At 38.2% G+C, this 21,078-nt stretch overlaps 2 protein-coding genes across 9 annotated transcripts in view; one reads left to right on the top strand and one right to left on the bottom strand.

Moving 5' to 3' along the window:
• CPEB1 (cytoplasmic polyadenylation element binding protein 1) overlaps window positions 1–21,078 on the bottom strand; it is a 98,368-nt gene that overhangs the window by 43,816 nt on the left and 33,474 nt on the right. The gene's annotated exons all lie outside the window — the stretch shown is intronic.
• LOC131835548 (cyanocobalamin reductase / alkylcobalamin dealkylase-like) lies at window positions 8,485–9,808 on the top strand. Its single transcript, XM_059179912.1, has one exon. The coding sequence runs from the start codon at window positions 8,489–8,491 to the stop codon at window positions 9,335–9,337; it is 849 nt and encodes a 282-aa protein (XP_059035895.1). The 5' UTR covers window positions 8,485–8,488; the 3' UTR covers window positions 9,338–9,808.

Genomic DNA, 21,078 nt, shown 5'->3' with positions numbered 1-21,078 from the left:
TTCTCCCCCCTCTCTCTGCCTGCCTTTCTGCCTACTTGTGATCTCTGTCAAATAAATAAATAAAATCTTTAAAACAAATACAATCCCATTGTTTAAGTTTGTCATTAAAATTCTTAGACTGAATGACAAGGGTCTACTCTCTCTTTTTAACTTCTGTAAGATTTACCATTCTTTCATTGGTTAATTGTCCCTTTTCCCTCCTAGTATTCATCTCAGAAAATGGATCCACCTAAGTTTGCCAAATTTGATCCTACTCTCTCTTATCTGCCACAATCAGCAAGTCCTACTAGACCTACTCCTGAAATTCACACTAAATCTGTCCACTTGCCCTTGTCTCCATTGTTACCATACTAGTCTAAGCCAACACATTCCTCACCTGGACTACTGCAATCACTTCCTTTTAACTCCGCTTCACACTTAACACACTTCCCACCCCACTAAAGAGCCTTTCTACCCCTCAACTATAATAACTTCGACCCATCCCACCTACTTGCAGGACACTCCCATTTGCTCTGCCCTGGTTTTAAGTCACTTCCTCTATATGGCTGGCTCCTTTTCATTGAGGTCCTAAGCATAAATGTCACTTCTTCAGAAAGATAATCTCCCTTACCTCATGCAAGCACTAACCCCTCCCACGCTGCCATTCTCTAGCATATCCCCTCAGTTCAGGTGCTTTCGTGGTACTTAGCATAACCTGAACTGTGTGTCCCTGGTTCCCACGAGACTCCTACAGTCACATGCATACAGTTCACAGCTCTTCTCTACAGAGGCGCATCTGTATTTCCAGCACTGAGAGCAGTTTATTGTATGAGGACTAAAAGAACGGTCTCTTCATGTGTGCTCTGACCATTTTTAAAAGAGGGTTTAGTCTAATTCATAAGAACACTCTGTAATTTAGTAAAGTTAAGCCTCTGTTACATACTGCAAATACTCCTTTCTCCTTAGTCACACATTTACCCACTAAAAACAAGCAATTTAATGTTGTTTTAATTTCCACAGAGTTGGGCAATCACGATCACAACCAATTTTAGAATATTCCATCACTGCGAGAAGAAATGAGTACCCTTTAGCACTCAACCACTTCCCTCCAACTTAACCCAGTCCAAGGAAATCTATTATTTGGGTCACCTGGGTGGCTCAGTCAGTTCGGTGTCCAACTCTTGGTTTTGGCTCTTGCCACCATCTCAGGGTCATGAGACAGAGGTCTGTATCAGGCTCTGTGTTCAGCAGGGAGTCTGCTTAAGATTCTCTTTCTCCCTTTGCCCCTGCCCACAACACATTCTCTCCCTAAAATAAGTATTTTTTAAAAGATTTTACGTACTTATTTGACAGAGAGAGCCACAGCGAGAGGGAATGGGAGAGGGAGAAAGAGGCATCCAGCCACACAAAGAGCCCGATATGGGGCTCAATCCCAGGACTCTGGGACCACAACCCGAGCCAAAGGTAGAAGCCCAACGACTAAGCCACCCAGATGCCCCTAAATAATTCAATCTTAAAGGAAATAAAAAAAAAAAAAAGGAAGCCCAATAATCGACTTTCTAGATCTGCATTATTTGCTCATTCTGGGCATTTCATAGAAATGAAATGATGTAACACGTGGTCTTTAGCTTTTCTCACTTTAGCATATTGTTTTCAAAGTTCATCCATCTTTTAGCATGAATTAGACCTTCATCCTTGTCTATTGCCAAATCACATTTTATTGTATGAACGTATCACACCAGTTCGTTCATGTACTTATCAGTTGACAGACACCTGTTTACATGTTTGGGATATTATGAATAGTAAGTTATAAATATTCATATGCAAGTTTTTGTGTAGATATGTTTCCATTTCTCTTAGGTCTACACCCAGGAGTACATTTCTGAGTCATATAGTAAACTGTTTGTCCTTCAAAACTGCTAAACTACTTACAAATCAGCTGTAATATTTTGCAGTAACAATGTCTGAGGGTTCTAGTTGTTCTACAACTGTTGTTACCCATTTTTTTTAAGTCACCCCACTTTCCAAACACTGGAAAATCTGAACAGAAAGGGGTAATTGCAGTGGATCAAGACCCATCGAACACATGACATCCATGAGCTTAGTCATACTGGAGAAGAATTTACTGGTCAGCTTCGGAGAATGCTGGAGACTCAGTTCAATATTATGGAAGAAAGTAAATGAAGAAAAATAATCAAGCACTTATGTAGCTTTACTAAGTGTTTCATTCTTCCATGTAACCAAATAATTGATAAGTGAAGTTTACTTTTAAGGAAGTCTGTCAACTAATAAAGGCATGAGAATTAGGGAAGCTATCTTTGGCAATCCCCAATTATTACTGCATCCCTGTGGTAACTGTCAGTGGCTGCACAGCCAGATTACAGCAATGCTCACAGTCACCTGTGAAGGTACCCTCCACAAGGTGCCCTGAGGGCAGGCTGGAGGCCACTGCACACCTGCTTTCAGGCAATATCAAATGCAGAGTCCCTTTTAAAATACAAGTTATAGGAGCACCTGGGTGGCTCAGTGGGTTAAAACCTCTGCCTTCAGCTCAGGTCACGATCCCAGGGTCCTGGGATCAAGCCCCACATCGGGCTCTCTGCTCCGCAGGGGGCCTGCTTCTCTTCCTCTCTTTCTGCCTACTTGTGCTCTCTGTCAAATAAATAAATAAAATATTAAAATATAATAATTATAAATAAATAAAATACAATAAAATAAAAGTTACAACCAATACTGACCAAATATTTTCATAAGACCAACAGAATCATGAGGCAGCAAGCGTAACATGAAATCTACACCTGAGGAAATAAAGGCTAATAAAGGCATGAACAAGTAATTTTGAAATAAATATGCCCAGAAACTACAAGATCTCAGGAGACCTTAAAAGTTAAAATTTGATTATGTAAGTAAAACTGGTGAATGCTGAGTTTGGTATAACAGAGCTAAAAAACTTAACTGGAAAGACAAAGTACTTTTCCAAGAATTGTATTAAGCAGGAGGACAAAAAAAAAGTTGAAAAATGAAAGAAAATTGGAAAAATTATTCACTACCATGCAACGGATGTGCGCTAAGCTCCTTAGATAGGCCATTTCTTACACATTTCTTTACAGCAACCGTTCACAACAGGTACCAGGACTAGAGAAGAATTAATACAAAGGTTAAGTCAAAATTGAAAACCATACAAGTTTCATTTCCAGTTATGGCTAATGAGGTTATTAAGACTAACCTTCCAGAAAATAAAATATGCTGATTAAGACAGACATTATCTGGGAAACATCTGAGATCATAGAAGACAGAGAACTACAAGTTTAGATCTGAAAGAAAGCAGGAACCTGGAAGAGAAAGTAAAACACCAGAGGACCCAAGTCATGGATCCTCTGACGGTACCTGTACTGCTCAGTGACACTGGGGTTTCGGTTTAAGACCTGAAGGAACAAAGGGGAAGAGGTTAAGATGGCCCTACCCAGCAGGGAGTCTAACAGGACACCCTGTCCACTAGGCTGGGACCCCCGCAAATGCACCTCTCAGGGTAAAAATGAACCAGAATGAAGCCAGGGACCAAAACCTCTCATCAAAATACCAGAAATTGGAAACCAGAGCTTAACAGCAAATGAGGCACAGTACAAGAAGTGACTAGAACACAATGCCAAAATGTCCAAAACAAAGGGGAGAGACAAAAAAAAAAAAAAGAAAGAAAAAGAAAATAGTAGAGAGAGGATGAGAGACCAAGGATCGAATGAGTAAGTGGAGTCAATGTTTAATTGCAGTCACAGGGAAAGAGAAAAATGAAGCAGAGCACATACGTGAAGAGATGATTGTGAATTGAGCAGGGAAAATACCCATCCACATATATAAGAAGCCTAAGAACCCACAAGTGAGAAAAATAAAAGATATCATATGCAGACTCAAGAGTGAAACAGCAGAGAAAACACCAGGACAAGATAACAAATCACAGAACATTAAAAAACAAGAGATTTGCAAAAAAGAGCAACAGATTTCTCAACTAAACCTTAAAAGCCTAAAGATAATAAACATACATGGAGTGGAATGATAAATGCCAACCAAGAATTCTATAACCAGTAAGGTATGTCCTAAGAAATGAAAGTGAAATAAAGACACTATTAGGGAAAATTTTTTTTAAACTGATTGCCAGTAGACTCACACTGAAGAGAACACAGACTATGTTCCTCTCACAGCTGGAAAGTGAGCCTATATATTCAGAAAAGAATAAAGGAAGAATATATGTGAGTTAAACTAAATAAATTATAGTTATAAATGCATATACCTGGAATTAAAATGCATTGTAACAATACCACAAAAACTGTGGGGACAGGGCAATCAGAGTTCTACAAATTTCGTGCATTTTCCAGAAAGGGATGAAAAAACTAGAGTAGAACAGTGAAAGAATGTTTAATCAAAGAGCAGAAAAGGGCAGTCTGAATAAAGAATACCTGGTTAACCTAAAAGACAGTCACAGAGGACATGAAGGACAAAGAGAAGATCCAATAAAGTTGACAGGTTTAAGCATAAGTATGTTAATAGATGTTTAAAAAAACCCCAAACTACAATTAAGACACTCATTGGTAGAATTATTTTTTAAAAAATCAGAATTTCTACTAGCTGCTGCTTAACAGAGTCTATTCTTAGAAATATAAAGTTAACGACAGGTTGAAATACATAGTAAAAGGCAGGCCATGCCAAAGCTAATCAAAGAAAGGTGCAACTAAACAACTGTAAAAGTCAACTTTTAAAAGATTTTATTTTATTTATTTGAGAGAAAGAGAGGGAGAGAGCATGAGCAGGAAGGAGGGACAGGGAGATAAACAGACCCCCTCCCCCACCCTGCCAGCTGAGCAGGAGGACTGACACAGAGCTCCATCCCAGGACCCTGAGACTATGACTTGAGCCAAAGGCAGTCACTTAACAGACTGAGTCACCCAGGTGCCCCTCAAAGTAACTTTAAGGCAAAACTAAGATAAAAGCAGGACATTTCATAAGTATAAAGGGATCAATCCGCAAGTAGGCTACAATTCTAAAATTTTATCTCTAAAAATTCATAAAACAAAACAAAACAAAAATATTGTTTTTAGTAACTGGTCAGATAAGCAGACCAAAAATTAAAAAAATACAGAATATGTGAAATGTAAAATCAACAAACCAGACCTTCCAGACACAAGAACAGGGCATGAACATGTCTTTCTTTACAAATGCACACTTTCTTTAAAAATGTACAGAGAACATTTAACAAACTAGAGCGTATGCTAGACCTTAAATAAAGTCTCAACAGATTTCGAGACTGAAATCATCTGGAAGGTTTTCATCTTCATTCCACTATGATTATAGAACAACTCCATTACAAAAAGACAAGAAGTTCCAAATATTTGGAAGATAAATCATGCACTTCTTCAGGGGTTAACAAGACATCTTAATGGAAATCAGAAAAGATTTTAAAATAAGTGATAACTAAAAAGTCATCACAAGTTCTAGAACGCACTTAAAGCCATACTTAGAAGGAAACTTATAGCCTTTGATGAACATATTGGAAATATTAAAAAAAAAAAAAAAAAAAGATCAGGGTGATGTCAGGTAAATGGCCAAGTAAGTACCTCCAAAAATTCTTCTATAAAAGCAGTGAAAACATGGCAAAAACTGTTAGAATCAACTTTTTCAGAACTCTGGAAATTAAACAAAAGCTTACAGTAGTTGGGGAACATCAGCTGGATACTGGTAAAAACAGTATGTTTTGTGGCCTTTTAATTTGCAATATTCCATCTTCTCCTCCCTAGTTCTGCAGTCACCCTGAAAATAAACAGCCCACAATCACAATGAAAATTAGCAGCCTGACAGCTGCTAGGAGGAGTAGAACAAGGTTAGAGCTCAAATCCCATCCTTTGAGACTGTCATTACTTGACCTTTCTAGTGGTTCCCTGAAAGTTCCTGTTTTTATTAAGGCTAGCTTTGCTTTACCGGCTCTGGATCTCACCTAATATTAATAGTCTTACTCCAGGGGAAGTTTGTTCAACAATCAAAGGCAACTGTTAAGCATCTGGTGCCTCAAGTGGTAAATAATAATTTGTGCAACAACAGACTGCCAAAAAATGCTTACAAGGAAATACTAGGGAATGAGATATCTATAGCGGGATTTTAAAAGTTCAATATAGTTCTGGGCATTTAGAGGGCCACATACATGCTAAGACCTAAGAAGGCCCTGAGAACTTGCTCCTTTCTGGTCAAAGTTAAGGCTCTGCACAAGCAGCGAAGTGAAGGCTACTACAGGGTCATAAGCTATATGGTTCAGCCTGGAAGATATGCTGAGCCCCTTACCAAAGGCTGGAGACTTACTGGTTCCAAGCACGTAAGGAAATCTCATTGCTGTCATAAGTTGACCAATAGGATAACTAAGTAGAGATTCTACAGAAGTAGTTGAGGAAAGCCACTGAACAACAGAAAGAACAAGCAGCCCTGGGAAAGAGGGCTAATCTGATTTCTAGACTTGTCATATTAAGTATCCACTTTTCAACAAAATGTTTACAAGATTTACAAAATCTGCAAAGAAGCAAGATAATATGGTCCATTCACAGGGGAAGAAAGGAAATCAAAAGAATTACCTGAAAAAGACTAGACATTCCAAGCACTAGAGAAAGACATCGGTCAGCGGTTTTAAATATGTTTACATAATTAAAAAGAAACAGCTAAGAGATTAAAATATGAGAACCATCTCTCCCCAAACAATAAAAGAGTTAATATTATAAAAAGGAACCTGTTGGAAATTCTGTGGCTGAAGGGTACAATAAACAAATGAAAAATTCAGTACAGCATCTCAGAATTTAAAAAGAAGAAAGAATGAGCAAACCAAGAGACTGGTACAATAAGATTATCCAGTTTGAGGAAGAGAAAGAAAAAATAATGAAGTAAAGTGAAGGGAGTCTTGGATACCTATGGTATATAATCAAGCATACTGATACACATACATTAAAAGTCCCAGAAGGAGAGAAAAAAGGGGAAGACGGACTAAAGAAAAATGACAAAAAACTTCCCAAAGCTAATTAAAAACATCAACCTACACCTCCAAGAAACACAGTAATTAAGTCTAAATAGAATAAATACAAAGAAAGTCTCACTGAGACATCAGAATCGAACTGTCAAAGCCAGAAGCATGGAGAATCCTGGAATACACAAGACGAAAGCAACTCCTTACAAACCATATACAAGGGATCCTCACTAAGATTAAGGCAGTGCTATTTCTCATCAGCAACCCCATGGAAACCAGAAAGCAAGGAGAAGAAACACTCTGGTTTTCATCTGGTTGAAAGAAATAATTCAACCAAGAATTCTATGGCCAAGAAAACAATCCTTCAAAAATGTTAGAATTTAAAACATCCTCAAATTAAACAAAAACTGTGCCATCTGTCATTAGCAGACCTGCCCTACATAAACATGGAACTCAGTCCTTCAGGCTAAAATGAAAGGATGCTGGACAGTTACTTTAATCCACACAAAGTAACAAACACACCACAGAAATTACACAGGTAAATAAAAAAAGACTACAAATATATCTATTTATATTTTTTTCCTATCTTATCAAAACATCACTGAGTAAAAGCAGTAATTATATATCTGTGTTAATGATCATACAATGTATGAAGATATAACCTGTATGACACTATCAGTACAAAAGAGGGAGGGAATGCTGCAATACTGGAGTCAAGTTTTTGTATATATTGAAATGAAATTGCTATTAATCTGAACTAGACTGTTTTAAATTGACTTTTGTAATCTCTAGGGCAACCATCAACAAATTCAAAAAATATAGTAAAAGAAGACAAGGAAATTAAAGTAGTACACTAAAGAATATCCACTTGACACAAAAGAAGGCAACTAATAAACAGAAAAAGGACATAAGAGGGTGGGAGGTTGGGGTACCAGGTGGTAGGTATTATGGAGGGCACATAAGGCATGGAGTACTGGGTGTGGTGCATAAACAATGAATTCTGTTATGCTGAAAAGAAATTAATAAAAAAAGGACATAAGAAATATTGTAAAATAATAAAGTGACATATATTCTACCTTACCAGTAATTACATTATATGTAAATATACTAAACTCTCCAACTTAAAAACCAGAGAGTGGCAAAACGGATTTTTAAAACCCATGAACCAAATAAACACCATATAAAAGACACACTTGAGATTCAAAGACCCAAAAAGGTTGAAAGTAAAAAGATATAAGAAAATATACCCTGAAAACAGTAATCAAAAGAGAGATGGAGAGGCTATACTAACATCAGACAGTATAAATCTTAAAACACAAATTGTCTCTGGTGAGGCACCTAAGGGCCTCAGGTGGTTTAGCAACCACCTCTTGATATTGGCTCAGATCATGATCTCAGGTTTGTGAGATCAAGCCCCATGCTAGGCACACCAAGGCAGAGCCTGCTTAAGAGTCTCTTCCCCTAAAAAAAAAAAAAAAACAAACAAACAAACAAAAAAACAAGTCTCGAGCGTGAGCTATGGAGCCGCAGGTCGCAGAACTGAAGCAGAAGATCGAGGACACGTTGTGCCCTTTTGGCTTCGAGGTTTACCCCTTCCAGGTGGCATGGTATAATGCACTCCTGCCTCCAGCCTTCCACCTAACCCTGCCAGGACCTACCCTGGCCTTCCTAGTACTCAGCACACCCGCCATGTTTGACCAGGCCCTCAAACCGTTCCTGCAGAGCTGCCACCTCCAACGACTGACTGACCCTGTGGACCAATGTGTGGCCTACCACTTGGGCCGAGTTAGAGAGAACCTCCCAGAGTTGCAAATCGAAGTCATCGCTGACTATGAGGTACACCCCAATCGGCGCCCCAAGATTCTGGCCCAGACTGCAGCTCATGTGGCAGGGGCTGCTTACTACTACCAACGAAAGGATGTGGAGGCTGACCCCTGGGGGGACCAGCACATATCAGGTGTGTGTATACACCCCCGATATGGGGGCTGGTTTGCCATCAGAGGAGTGGTGCTCCTGCCAGGAATACAGGTGCCAGATCTGCAACCCACAAAGCCTCTGGACTGTGTACCTAAAAGAGCTGACCGAATCACCTTGCTTGAAGGGTTTAATTTCCACTGGCGTGACTGGACATACCGGGATGCTGTGATACCACAGGAGCGCTACTCAGAAGAGCAGAAGGCTTACTTTTCCACTCCACCTGCCCAACGTTTAGCCTTCTTGGGCTTGACCCAGCCCTCAGAGGATCCTAGCTCTAGGCCTGCTGAACTACCTTTTACAGTACTCAGACCCAAAAAACCCCAGAATCCCAGCAGAGTCCAGGGCTGGCTCAGCTCCCGTGTCTCACCACCAGCATCCCCTGGCCCTTGACATCCTCCCTCCCCAGATCCCTACTGATAAGTGGTACTTGCTGGGACTTGTTTTGCTTTTCGGCAAGGCAAGGTTTAATTTTAGGTATATTCTTGATAGAAGAATTACAGAGATCTTCAATGAAGATAAGGCTCAGAATTTAGTCAAAACAAATTAAAACACCCAGAATTCCCACCTGGTTTGGAATATGGATTATTCCTGTGTAGCATTTCTCTTGTTATAAAGTCTTGGGGGCACCTGGGTGGCTCAGTATGTTGAATGTCTACCTTAACTTAGGTCACAATCCTGGGGTCCTGGAATCAAGCCCCATATTTGGTTCCCTGCTCCTCAGGGAGACAGCTTCTCCCACTCTGACCCTCCCCCCACAATCTTAAAACTGGCTTTCTAAAGGGCTATCATTCACTAATGGCATCTGCCCCATAGGCTTTTTGTAGATAATGAATAAATACATGTAAAGCAAAAAAAAAAAAAACAAAAAAAAAAACAAAAAAAAAAAACAAGTCTCTTCCCCTTTTCTCTCTGCCCCTCCTCCCTCGAAAAAAATGTCTCCATGAAACAGATATAATGATTATAAACATAGTGAACCTAGGAACAGAGCCAAAATATATGAAGTTAAAAGACAACTGATGAGATAAAACATATTTTAACAATAGTTGGAAACATAAATACTTCACTTTCGATAATAGACAGAACAAGAAGACAGAAGATCAACAAAACAGAAGACTTGAACACTATAAGCCAACAAGAACTAAAGACATCCATATGACATTCTGTCCAACAAACACAGAATACACAATCTCTTTTTAAGATTTTATTTACTTATTTGTCAGAGAGAGTGAGCACAGGCAGAGTGGCAGGCAGAGGCAGAGGAGAAGCAGGCTCCCTGTTGAACAAGGAGCCTGATGTGGGACTCGATCCCAGGATGCTGGGATCATGACCTGTGCCAAAGGCAGCCAGTCAACCAATTGAGCCACCCAGGAGTCCCCAGAATACACAATCTTAAGTGCATACTGTATATTCTACAAGCCAGACCATATGTAATGCCACAAAATAAGTCTAAGTAAATTTGAAAAGAATGAAAACAAACTGTGTTCTCTGACCATGACGCCATTAGCAATTAATACAGAAGGAAAACTGGAAAATTCACAAATATGTGGAAATGAAGCAACATAATCAATGGATCAAAGAAGAAATCATACAACAATCCAAAAATACTTTGCAATGAATGAAAGTATCACATACTAAAAGATATAGAATGTAGTGAAGGCAGTACCTGGGAGGCAAGTTACAGCTGTATTAAAAAAAGACAACCTTAGGGGTGCCTGGGTGGTTCAGTGGGTTAAGCCTCTGCCTTTGGCTTGGGTTGTGATCTCAGGGTCCTGGGATAGGGCACCGCATCGGGCTCTCTGCACAGCAGGAAGACTGCTTCCCCCCTCTCTCTCTGCCTCTCTGTCTACTTGTGATTTCTGTTGAATAAATAAATAAATAAGACAACCTTAAATCAATAACCCAAGCATTCTGCCTTAAGGAACCAGAATAAAAGTAAAAACAAAAAGTAGAAAAAGTAAAAAAGATTAAAGGAGAAATAAATGAAAAAAAGACTAGAAAAACTATAAAGAAAATTCAATGGGGCCCTAGAGTGGTACAATTGGTTGAGCATCCAGCTCTTAGTTTCAGCTCAGGTCATGGTCTTAGGGTTCTGAGATCCAGTGCCACATGGGGCTCCCTGCTCAGTGGGGAGCTTGCTTGGGATTCTCTTTCCCTCTCTGCCCCTCCTGCTTGTGCTTTCTCTCAAATAAATAAATCTTAAAAAAAAAAAAAATCAACAATACCCAAAGCTGGTTCTTTGAAAACATCTGCAAAACTAACAAATCTTGAGCCAGACTGACCATGAAAAAGATCAAACACTCAAATTACTAAAATCAGAAATGAAAGTGTGGGCATCACTACTACCAACCTTACAGAAATAAAAAGGGGAAAACTGTATGCCTACCAGTTAGAAGACTTAAGAGAAATGAACAAATTCCTACAAAAACAAACTGCCAAAACTGACACAAAAGGAAACAATCTGAGTAGACCTATAATGAGGAAAGAACCTGAACTACTGATCAAAAACTTCCCACATGGGGCACCTGGGTGGCTCAGTGGGTTGGGCTGCTGCCTTTGGCTTGGGTCATGATCTCAGGGTCCTGGGATCGAGTCCCGTGCCGGGCTCTCTGCTCAGCAGGGAGCCTGCTTCCTCCTCTCTCTCTCTCTGCCTGCCTCTCTGCCTGCTTGTAATCTCTCTCTGTCAAATAAATAAATAAAATCTTAAAAAAAAAACAAAAAACTTCCCACAAAGTCCATGACCATATGGCTTCATTGGTGAATTCTACCAAAGGCTTAAAAAAAGAAATTATACCAATTCTTTGTAAAGTCTTACGAAAAAAATGCCCAAGAGACAACACCTTACAACTCAGTAATAAGGCCAATACTGCCCTGATACCAAAAGCAAACAAAGACATCACAAGAAAAATCATAGGACCTATTGACCATATCAGTATAAATAAAAATCCCCAACAAAATATTAGCAAACCAAATGCAACAGTGTATGAAAAGAACTGTACACACCATGACCAAATGAGATTTTTTCCAAGAATGCAAGGTTGGTTTAACATAAAACTCAATCAGTGAAATATACTATATTAATAAAAAACAAAAATCACATGATTATCTTGACACATAAAAATTATTTGACAAAACTGAACATCTTTTCATGATAAAATAAAATTCAATAAACTAGCAACAGAAGGGAATAACCTCAACCTGATAAAGAGCTTCTACAAAACTCCATAGCTAACATCATACTTAATGGTCAAAGACCGAACGCTTCCCTATAAGGCTGGAACAAGACAAAAATGTCTACTCCTGTCACTTTTATTCAAAACTGTACAGAGGTTCTAGCCAGTGAAACTAGGCAGGAAAAAGAAATAGAAAACATCAGACTGAAAAGAAAAAGTTTAATATTATTCAAAGACGACATGATCTTAGACATAAAAAAAAATCCTAAGGAATCCACACACACACACAAAAAACAATTAGGGCTAAAGGATTTCAGTAAAGTGGCAGAGTACAAGATCAACAAACAAAAATCAATGATATTTTTACATACTAGCAACGAATAATCTGAAAATGAAATTAACAATTTACAACAGAATCAAAAAAGAATAAACATATTTACAAATACAGGACAAGACTTGTACAAAGAAAAATATAAAACATTCTTGAAAGAAACTAATAGACACCTCATGTTCATGGATTGAAAGACTTAATATTAAGATGTTGATACTTTCTAAACTGATCTACAAATTCAAGAGCCCAGCTGTCTTCTTTGCGTAAACTGACAAGCCAATCTTAAAATTCAGATGGAATTGCAAGTAACCATGAATACCCAGAACAATTTGTGTTGGAAGACTCACAATCCTTGATTTCAAAGCTTACTACACAAAGCTACAATAATGAAGACTGTGTGGTACGGGCTAAAGGATGGACATAAATCAATGGAACAGAACTGAGAGTTCAGAAATAAATGCTTACATTTATGGTCAACTGATTCTCTATATGGATGCTAAGCCCATTCAAAGAGGATACAATACTCTTTTCATCAAATAGTTCTTGGACAAGTGAATATCTACATGCCAAAAAATGAATTTAAACCCATTCTTCACACCATATGCAAAAATCAACTCAAAATTAATCTTTTGGGGGCACCTGGGTGGCTCAGTGGGTTAAATAAAGCCTCTGCCTTCGGCTCAGGTCATGATCCTAGGGTCCTGGGATGGAGCCCCACATTGGGCTCTCTGCTCAGCGGGGAGCCTGCTTCCTCCTCTCTCTCTGCCTGCTTCTCTGTGATCTCCGTCTGTCAAATAAATAAATAAAATCTTAAAAAAAAAAAGAATCTTTTCATTCTAAATGTAATAAGTGAAGCAAGAAAACCCTGTGCTCGATAGAGGGAAGACACTATCAAGAAAGCTAAAAGACAACTTACAGAATGTACAAAATATCTGCAAACCATATTTGATAAGGGTCTAACATGTAGAATACATAAAGAACTCATAAGTTCAACAGTAAAAAAAAAAAAAATTACCTAAGTTTTAGATGAACAATAAGGATTTAAAGAGATATTTGTCCAAAGAAAATATACATGGTTAAATAGATTAATTATCATTACAGAAATTAAAACCATAATGAAATACCATATTTACTACCCACTAGTTTGGCTATAGTATAAAAAATAAAAAGTACTGATAAGAATATGGGAAAAAATCACCCTCAGGACGGCTGGGTGGCTCAGTGGGTTGGGCCTCTGCCTTTGGCTCAGGTCATGATCTCAGGGTCCTGGGATTGAGACCCCCATCAGGCTCTCTGCTCAATGGGGAGCCTGCTTCCCCCTCCCCTCTCTGCCTGCCTCTCTGCCTACATGTGATTCTCTCCCTGTCAAATAAATAAATAAAATCTTTTTTAAAAAATCACCCTCATACATTGCTGGTGGCAATGTAAAATGGTTGCAGCTGCTTTGGAAAACAGTTAAGCAATTTCTCAAAAAGTTAAACACTGAGATACCATATGATCCAAAAATTAATTCCTAGGTATATAACTTCCATAGTAAATATTCTTAAGAGTATTATTCATAATAGCCAAAAAAATGTAAACAAGCCAAATATCCACCAGTTGATGAATGGATAAAGAAAACATGACATATCTATATAATGGAATATTACTCAGCCAGAAAAAGGAATTATGTACTGATTCATGGTAAATACAGAAGCATGTTGAAAATACTATGCCAAGTCAGGAAAGCCAAGCATAAAGGACTACATATTACATCATTCCATTCACATGAAATATCTAAGGTAGGCAAAAATCTATAGGGACCAAAAGACTAGTAACTGCCAGAGAACAGGGAAATAGTAAAGGAGAGTCATGACTAAGGGTTGTTTTCTTTTTGGGAAATGAAAAGATTCTCGAATTAGTGGTGATGATTTCAGAATTTTATGAATATACTGAAACCACTAAATTGTGAAACTTTTAAGTATGGACATATTATATACAAACTTTATCTCCAAAAATACTACCAAAACACTTCTATTTTGAGAAGTTAGAAAAAGAACTGTAAATTAAACTAAATAAACTATCAGAAAGAAAAAAATTGATGACATAAAACAAAGTATTAGAGAGTGGGGGGGAATATTCAAAGTCACAAGTTCATCTTTTTTAAAAAATTAATTGACCTAAAAAAGAAATAAGAAGCACAAATTACCAATGTCAAGAAATGTCAAGAATTCTATCATCAACAAAATGAAAAGGAAACCCACTAAGTGGGAGAAAATATTTAAAAATCATGTATCTGTAAGGAGTTAATATCCAAAATATGTAAGAACTCATACAACTCAACAGCAAAAAACTAAATAATCCAATTAAAACAGGCAGAGGAGGGGTGCCTGCGTGGCTCAGTGGATTAAGCCTCTGCCTTCAGCTCAGGTCATGAACTCAGAGTCATGGGATCGAGGCCCACATTGGGCTCTGCTTGGAGGGGAGCCTGCTTCCTCCTCCCTCTCTCCCTGCCTCTCTGCCTACTTGTGATCTCTCTCTCTCTCTCTCTGTCAAATAAATAAATAAATAATCTTAAAACAAACAAATCCAGGCAGAGGATCTGAACAAGTATTTTTTGGGAGGAAAAAAAAGAAAAAAAGACAGATGGCCAACAGATCATGAAAAGATACTCAACTACTACTAAGTTATTGAAAAACATGAATCAAAACCACAATCAGATTATCTAACCCCATTCTAACCCCACAGCAGTTAGAATGGCTATTATAAAAAAACAAAACAAAAAAAAAACAACAACAAAAAAACAAGATGTAACAATCACTAATGAGGATGTGAAGAAAAGGGAACACTTGTACCGTTGGTGGGAATGCAAACTCATATAGTCACTATGGAAAATGGTATGAAAGTTCCTAAAAAAAATTAAAAACAGAAATACCATATGACCCAGCAATTCCACTTATGGATATTTATCTGAAGAAAAGGAAAACTAACTCAAAACTAACTCAAAAAGATATATGCAGTCCAATGTTCACTACAGAACTATTTACAGTAGTCAAGATATGGAAACAATCTAAGTGTCCACGAATGAAGGGATAAAGAAAACAGGCTACACAAATGTAACAGAATATCATTAAGCCATAAAAAAGTACTGAAATCTTGCTATTTGCAATAATCTGGACGGAATGTGAGGGCATTATGCTAAGTAAGTCAGACAGAGAAAGACAAATACCATGTGATCTCACTTATATATGAAATCTACGAAATAAAAACAAAATAAATTCAGAGAACAGAGCAGTGGTTGCCAGTGGCAGCAGAGGGGGGTTAAAAGAAGGGAGTCCAAAGGTACCAACTTCCAGGTATAAAATAAATAAGTCATGGGGATGTAATATACAGCATGGTGACTACATTAATACTATACTGCATATTTGAAAGTTGCTAAGTAAATCTTAAAAATTCTCTTCACTAGAAAAAAATTCTTTATGTATGGTAATGGAGATTAACTAGACTTAAATGATCTAGCGTACATTTTGCAGTATGTTCAAACACAAAACCAAACCATTATGTTGTATGCCTGAAATTAGTATGCTGTACATCAACTGCATCTCAATAAAAAAAGAAAAAATATTGATAATTCTAAAACATTAAAAGGCTACTATACATAAGTTTATGCCAATGAATTTTAATTTTTCAATGGAACTGGGAGAAATTCCTAGAAAAACTCAAAAGAAGAAACAAAGTATGAATAATTCTGTCTCTATTAAACTGAATCCATAATTTAGACCCTTTCCTCAAAAAACAATACAAACACTCCAGGCTCAGGTGGATTAACCACAAAATTATGCCAAAATTTAAGCAGGCACACTATAAATTTTATATAAGCTCTTCCAAAGAAAAGGGAAAAAATAATTCCCAGTTTGTTTCAAAAGGCTAGCATAACCTTGTTACCAAGGATATTTTAAGGAAAGAAAACTACAACCTAATCTCTTACCTGCATGGATACAAAAATCACAAAGAAAACATTTGAAAACCAAATTCAGCAATATACTAAATAAAATATATTACGACCAAACTGGGTTTATTCTGGGAAGGTCAAGTTGGTTTTAATTTGGTATTCTTTCCTGAATGTTCTCATGTTTGTATGATAAGTGAAAAAAGCCAAATAAATACCAATGAAAACTAAATTTAAGATTCATTCATGGGGGCGCCTGGGTGGCTCAGTGGGTTAAAGCCTCTGCCTTCGGCTCAGGTCATGATCTCAGGGTCCTGGGATCGAGTCCCGCATCGGGCTCTCTGCTCAACAGGTAGCCTGCTTTCCCCCCTCTCTCTCTGCCTGCCTCTCTGCATACTTGTGATCTCTCTGTTAAATAAATAAAATCTTCAAAAAAAGAAAAAAAGACCCATTCATGATTTAAAACACACACATTCCACCAACTCTGAGAAGAAATTTCCTTAATCAGATAAAAAAAAATCTCCAAAATTTCAGCTGAAACAATTAATGAAATGCTCAAGATTTCCATTCCTGTAACCCCTTCCACAAAACTAGCAATAACACATATAGGCTTGTTATTGTCATTTCTATTCAATGCTCTTCTGTGTCATTTCTATTCAATGCTCTTCTGTGTAATCTAAAGCACTGATGTAAGTTACTGGAAAAAAAGTAGAAGGACTGGAAAGAAAGAACAAAACATTCATAATTTGCAGACAACTGTGTATGTAGGAAATCCACAGGACTCTAAAACAACTAGTATTTTTAAGTAAATTCAGCAAGGTCACTGAATATATTATCAATATACACAGAGCTATTCTTTCTAGGTGCTAGCAAACAATTAAGTAAAAAATTTATAATTGTTTGATATTATCTAAAAAAAAAAAAAAAAAAAAAAACCAAGACAGCTCCTCAAAGAGAACACAAAAAATACCATTTCCTCAAAAAAAGATTTCTTAAATACAGCATTAAAATGCTGACAGTACAGAAAAAGCTCAATAAATTGGAACTATCTTAAAATGAAAAAAGAAGAGCTCATGTTCATCATGCTCATCTTAAAAAGAGCTCATGTTCATCAAAAGACTAAAAAGCCAGTAAGTTGGAGATATTAGCAGTGCATAGATCTGACAAAGGACTCCGCTCCACAATAAAGAATGCCCTACAAGTCTGATTCTCCCAACAGGAAAAAGGCACAAAAACCCATGCAAACTTGTTGCAGAATATTTAAAATCACCAATAAAGACCTAAAAATGCTGAACTGCAGTGACATCAGGAAAATACAAAAGTTAAAACCACCTGAGGTATTACACTGCATAAGAACAGCTCCATGGAAAAGAGTGACATGTCAACAGCTGGTTAGGGTGTGAGGACTTCGGCGTAGATATATTCTCTCTGGTGGGGAAATAAACGGGTACAACCTCTTTGGGAAAGGCTAAGGATTATGTATTGATTTTGAAGATACTCATTCCTAGATGTTAGAGAATTTGTGTACCAGGACTGACCCACAAAAACGTTCATGACACCACTATTTAACAGTCAAAAACTAGCAACAGCCCAAAAGTTAAACATTAGAATCAATAAGTTATGAAATATTTTATAATGCTAAATATATCCATCAATTTTAACTACAGTTGCATGCAACACAGATCAGTTTCAAAAACAAAGCAGTCATAAAAGAATACAGTATGGAATAAAGTTCAAAATGTAAATACTTTTTAGGGATATAAGCATGGGGATGAAATACTAGAGAAAAACCACAGGAAGACAATGGTTCTATCTGAAGATGGAGAAATGATCATTAAAGAAACATGGGGAACTTCCAGAGCATTGATGATGTTCTGTTTTTTAAAAATTTATTTATTTTAGAGAGAGAGTGCATTCAAGCAAGCAAGGGAAGAGGCAGAGGGAGAGTCCTCAAGAAGAACAGACTTCTGGGTGCCTGGGTGGCTCAGTGGGTTAAGTCTTTGCCTTCGGTTCAGGTCATGATACCAGAGTCCTGGGACTGAGCCCTGCATCGGGCTCTCTGCTCAGCAGGGAACCTGCTTCTTCCTCTCTCTCTGCCTGCCTCTCTGCCTACTTGTGATCTCTATCAAATAAATAAATAAAATCTTTTAAAAAAGAAGAAGAACAGACTTCCTGCTGAGCAGAGCCTGACACAGGGCTCAATCCCAAGACCCTGAGATCATGACCCAAACTGAAATTGAGAGCCACTGCTTAACCAACTGAGCCACCTAGGTGTCAAATGTTCTATTTCTTGACCTAGCTAAAGGCTATGTGGGTGTTTACTATATACTTTAATTAGAGTAAAACAATGGTTTTAGCAATATCCTATACATGTGTGCTACACTGCATGATATGAAAAGTCAAGGAAACTGGTTCAAAAATGAAAAAACAACAATACCAACAAGTAATCTAAAAAACCAGTAAAAATAAAGCCAAAATAAGTGATGATGTATAAACATACAAAACTAAAACCCTAGATGCTAAGAGGATTTTCAGAAGATGGAGGTATAGAAAGCACCAGCAATTAAGCTAGCACAATCAATATGATGTAACTATTTAAAAAAAAAATTTTTTTTTTGAGAGAGAAAGTACATGCATGAGCTGGGAGAGTGGGCACAGAGAGGGAGAGAATCTTAAGCAGGCTCCACACCCAGCCCAGAGCCAAATGTGGAGCTTGATCTCACCACCCTCAGATTGTGACCTGAGCCAAAACCAAAAGTCATCCGTGTAACTGAATGAGCCACCCAGGCCCCTATGTAGCTATTTCAGAACTCTGGGATCCGATGAAGGCTTAAAACTTGAGGATAGGCTGCATCAATTTTGGTCAATTTCAGTTTCCAGCTCAGCCGCAGCTACACTCACCCCAGGACCAGCTATGTATCTGTGCACATGTTCCTGGAGCAGTCTGCATATGGTCTGGAGAAGTTAAGGTGGGTAAAAAAGACCTAATCATCCAAATATTGGGGATATGTGCTCTGAACACTGATCACAGGGGAGCCAACACAAAAACAGACAGACACTGCTGCTGCTCCTCCCCCAGCACTGCAAGACCTAGCCCCTCTCCCTCCAAGTGAAATAGCTTCCAGGGCATTCGAACAGTAGGTGCCATGTTCCCCCCTTCATTTCCCACTTTTTCTCCCTACAGGAGTCAGGCAATGGCTAGGACACTGTAAGATAACCATCTATCTGTAAAAAATTACAAAGTGTCTGTACATGCTCAGGTAAAGGCTCAGGAAAGACCTGAGAAAACACCTAAGTATAAACATGCCTCAGGCTGATCCTCAACACAGACTGTCTACAACAACCAAAAAACAAAAACAAACAAACAGAAAATAAAAAAAAAACACAAACCTAAAGCCAAAAAATGAAACAAAGCTCAGCAAGAACATTAACAAGAAAAAAAAAAAAAACAAAAAACAAAAGAAAATGCTGGGAAAGGCAAAGAATCTGTTGTCCAGAGTTACCTTATAATCCAGTGTTCAATAAACCAATCTAAAGGCACACAAAGAAACAAGTATGGCCTATTCAAAGGAAAAGAAATCAGTAAGACTGTCCCGGAAAAGACCCTGGAAGATAAAGAGTGGTTTTAAATATGATAAAGTAATAAAAGAAAGATGTGGATTAAGTCAATAAAACAACGTGTGAACAAAATGGAAATGTTAATAAAGAAACAGAAAACCTACAAAGAAGAAAAAAAAAAGCAGGCAGAAGAAAGAATCAGTGAACTTTAAGACAGGACAATGGAAAATGGAAATGATCAAGGCCAAAGAAAGTAATAAAAAAGACTTGGGAGAGGGGAGCCTGGGTGGCTCAGTGGGTTAAAGCCACTGCCTACAGTTCAGGTCACAATCCCACGCTCCTGGGATCCAGCCCCACATCGGGCTCTCTGCTCAGCAGGGAGCCTGCCCCCCCCAACTTGTCTCTCTCCCTACTGTCTCTGTCAAATAAATAAATAAAATCTTTAAAAAAAAAAAAAGATTTTACAGAACAGCTCCTTGGGGACAGATGTGGGATACCATCAGGAAGACTAATATATGCATCCTGGGAGCCTCCAGAAAAACGTGGCAGAGAGCGTACCTGAAGAAATAATGGCTTAAAATTTCTAAAATAGGGTGAAAATGAGCATGAACCCTGAAGCAGCACAAAATAATCCAAGTCGGATGAATTCAAAGACCACACTGAGGTACAGTATAATCATATTTTCAAAAGACAAAGAGAGGGACTCCTGGGTGGCTGAGTTGGTTTGGCATCTGCCTTGGCTCGGGTCATGATCCCAGGGTCCTGGAATCGAGCCCCACATCAGGGAGCCTACTTCTCCCTATGTTATCTGTCAAATAAATACATAAAATCTTAAAAAAAAAAAAAAAAAGAAAAAAGAGGGGTGCCTGAGTAGCTCAATGAATTAAGTCTCTGCCTTCAGCTCAGTTCATGATCTCAGGGTCCTGGGTTGGAGCTCTGCATCAGGCTCTCTACTCAGCAGGGAGAACCTGCTTCCCCCTCTCCCCCTGCCTGCCTCTCTGCCTACTTGTGATCTCTCTCTCTCTGTCAAATAAATAAATAACATCTTTAAAAAAGGGGGGGGGCACCTGGGTGGCTCAGTTGGTTAAGCGACTGCCTTCAGCTCAGGTCATGATCCCAGAGTCCTGGGATCAAGTCCCGTATC

The sequence above is a fragment of the Mustela lutreola genome, chromosome 7 (genome assembly GCF_030435805.1).
Source record: "Mustela lutreola isolate mMusLut2 chromosome 7, mMusLut2.pri, whole genome shotgun sequence".
In the NCBI taxonomy this organism is placed as follows: domain Eukaryota; kingdom Metazoa; phylum Chordata; class Mammalia; order Carnivora; family Mustelidae; genus Mustela; species Mustela lutreola.
This window is presented reverse-complemented; position numbering and strand designations above follow the sequence as displayed.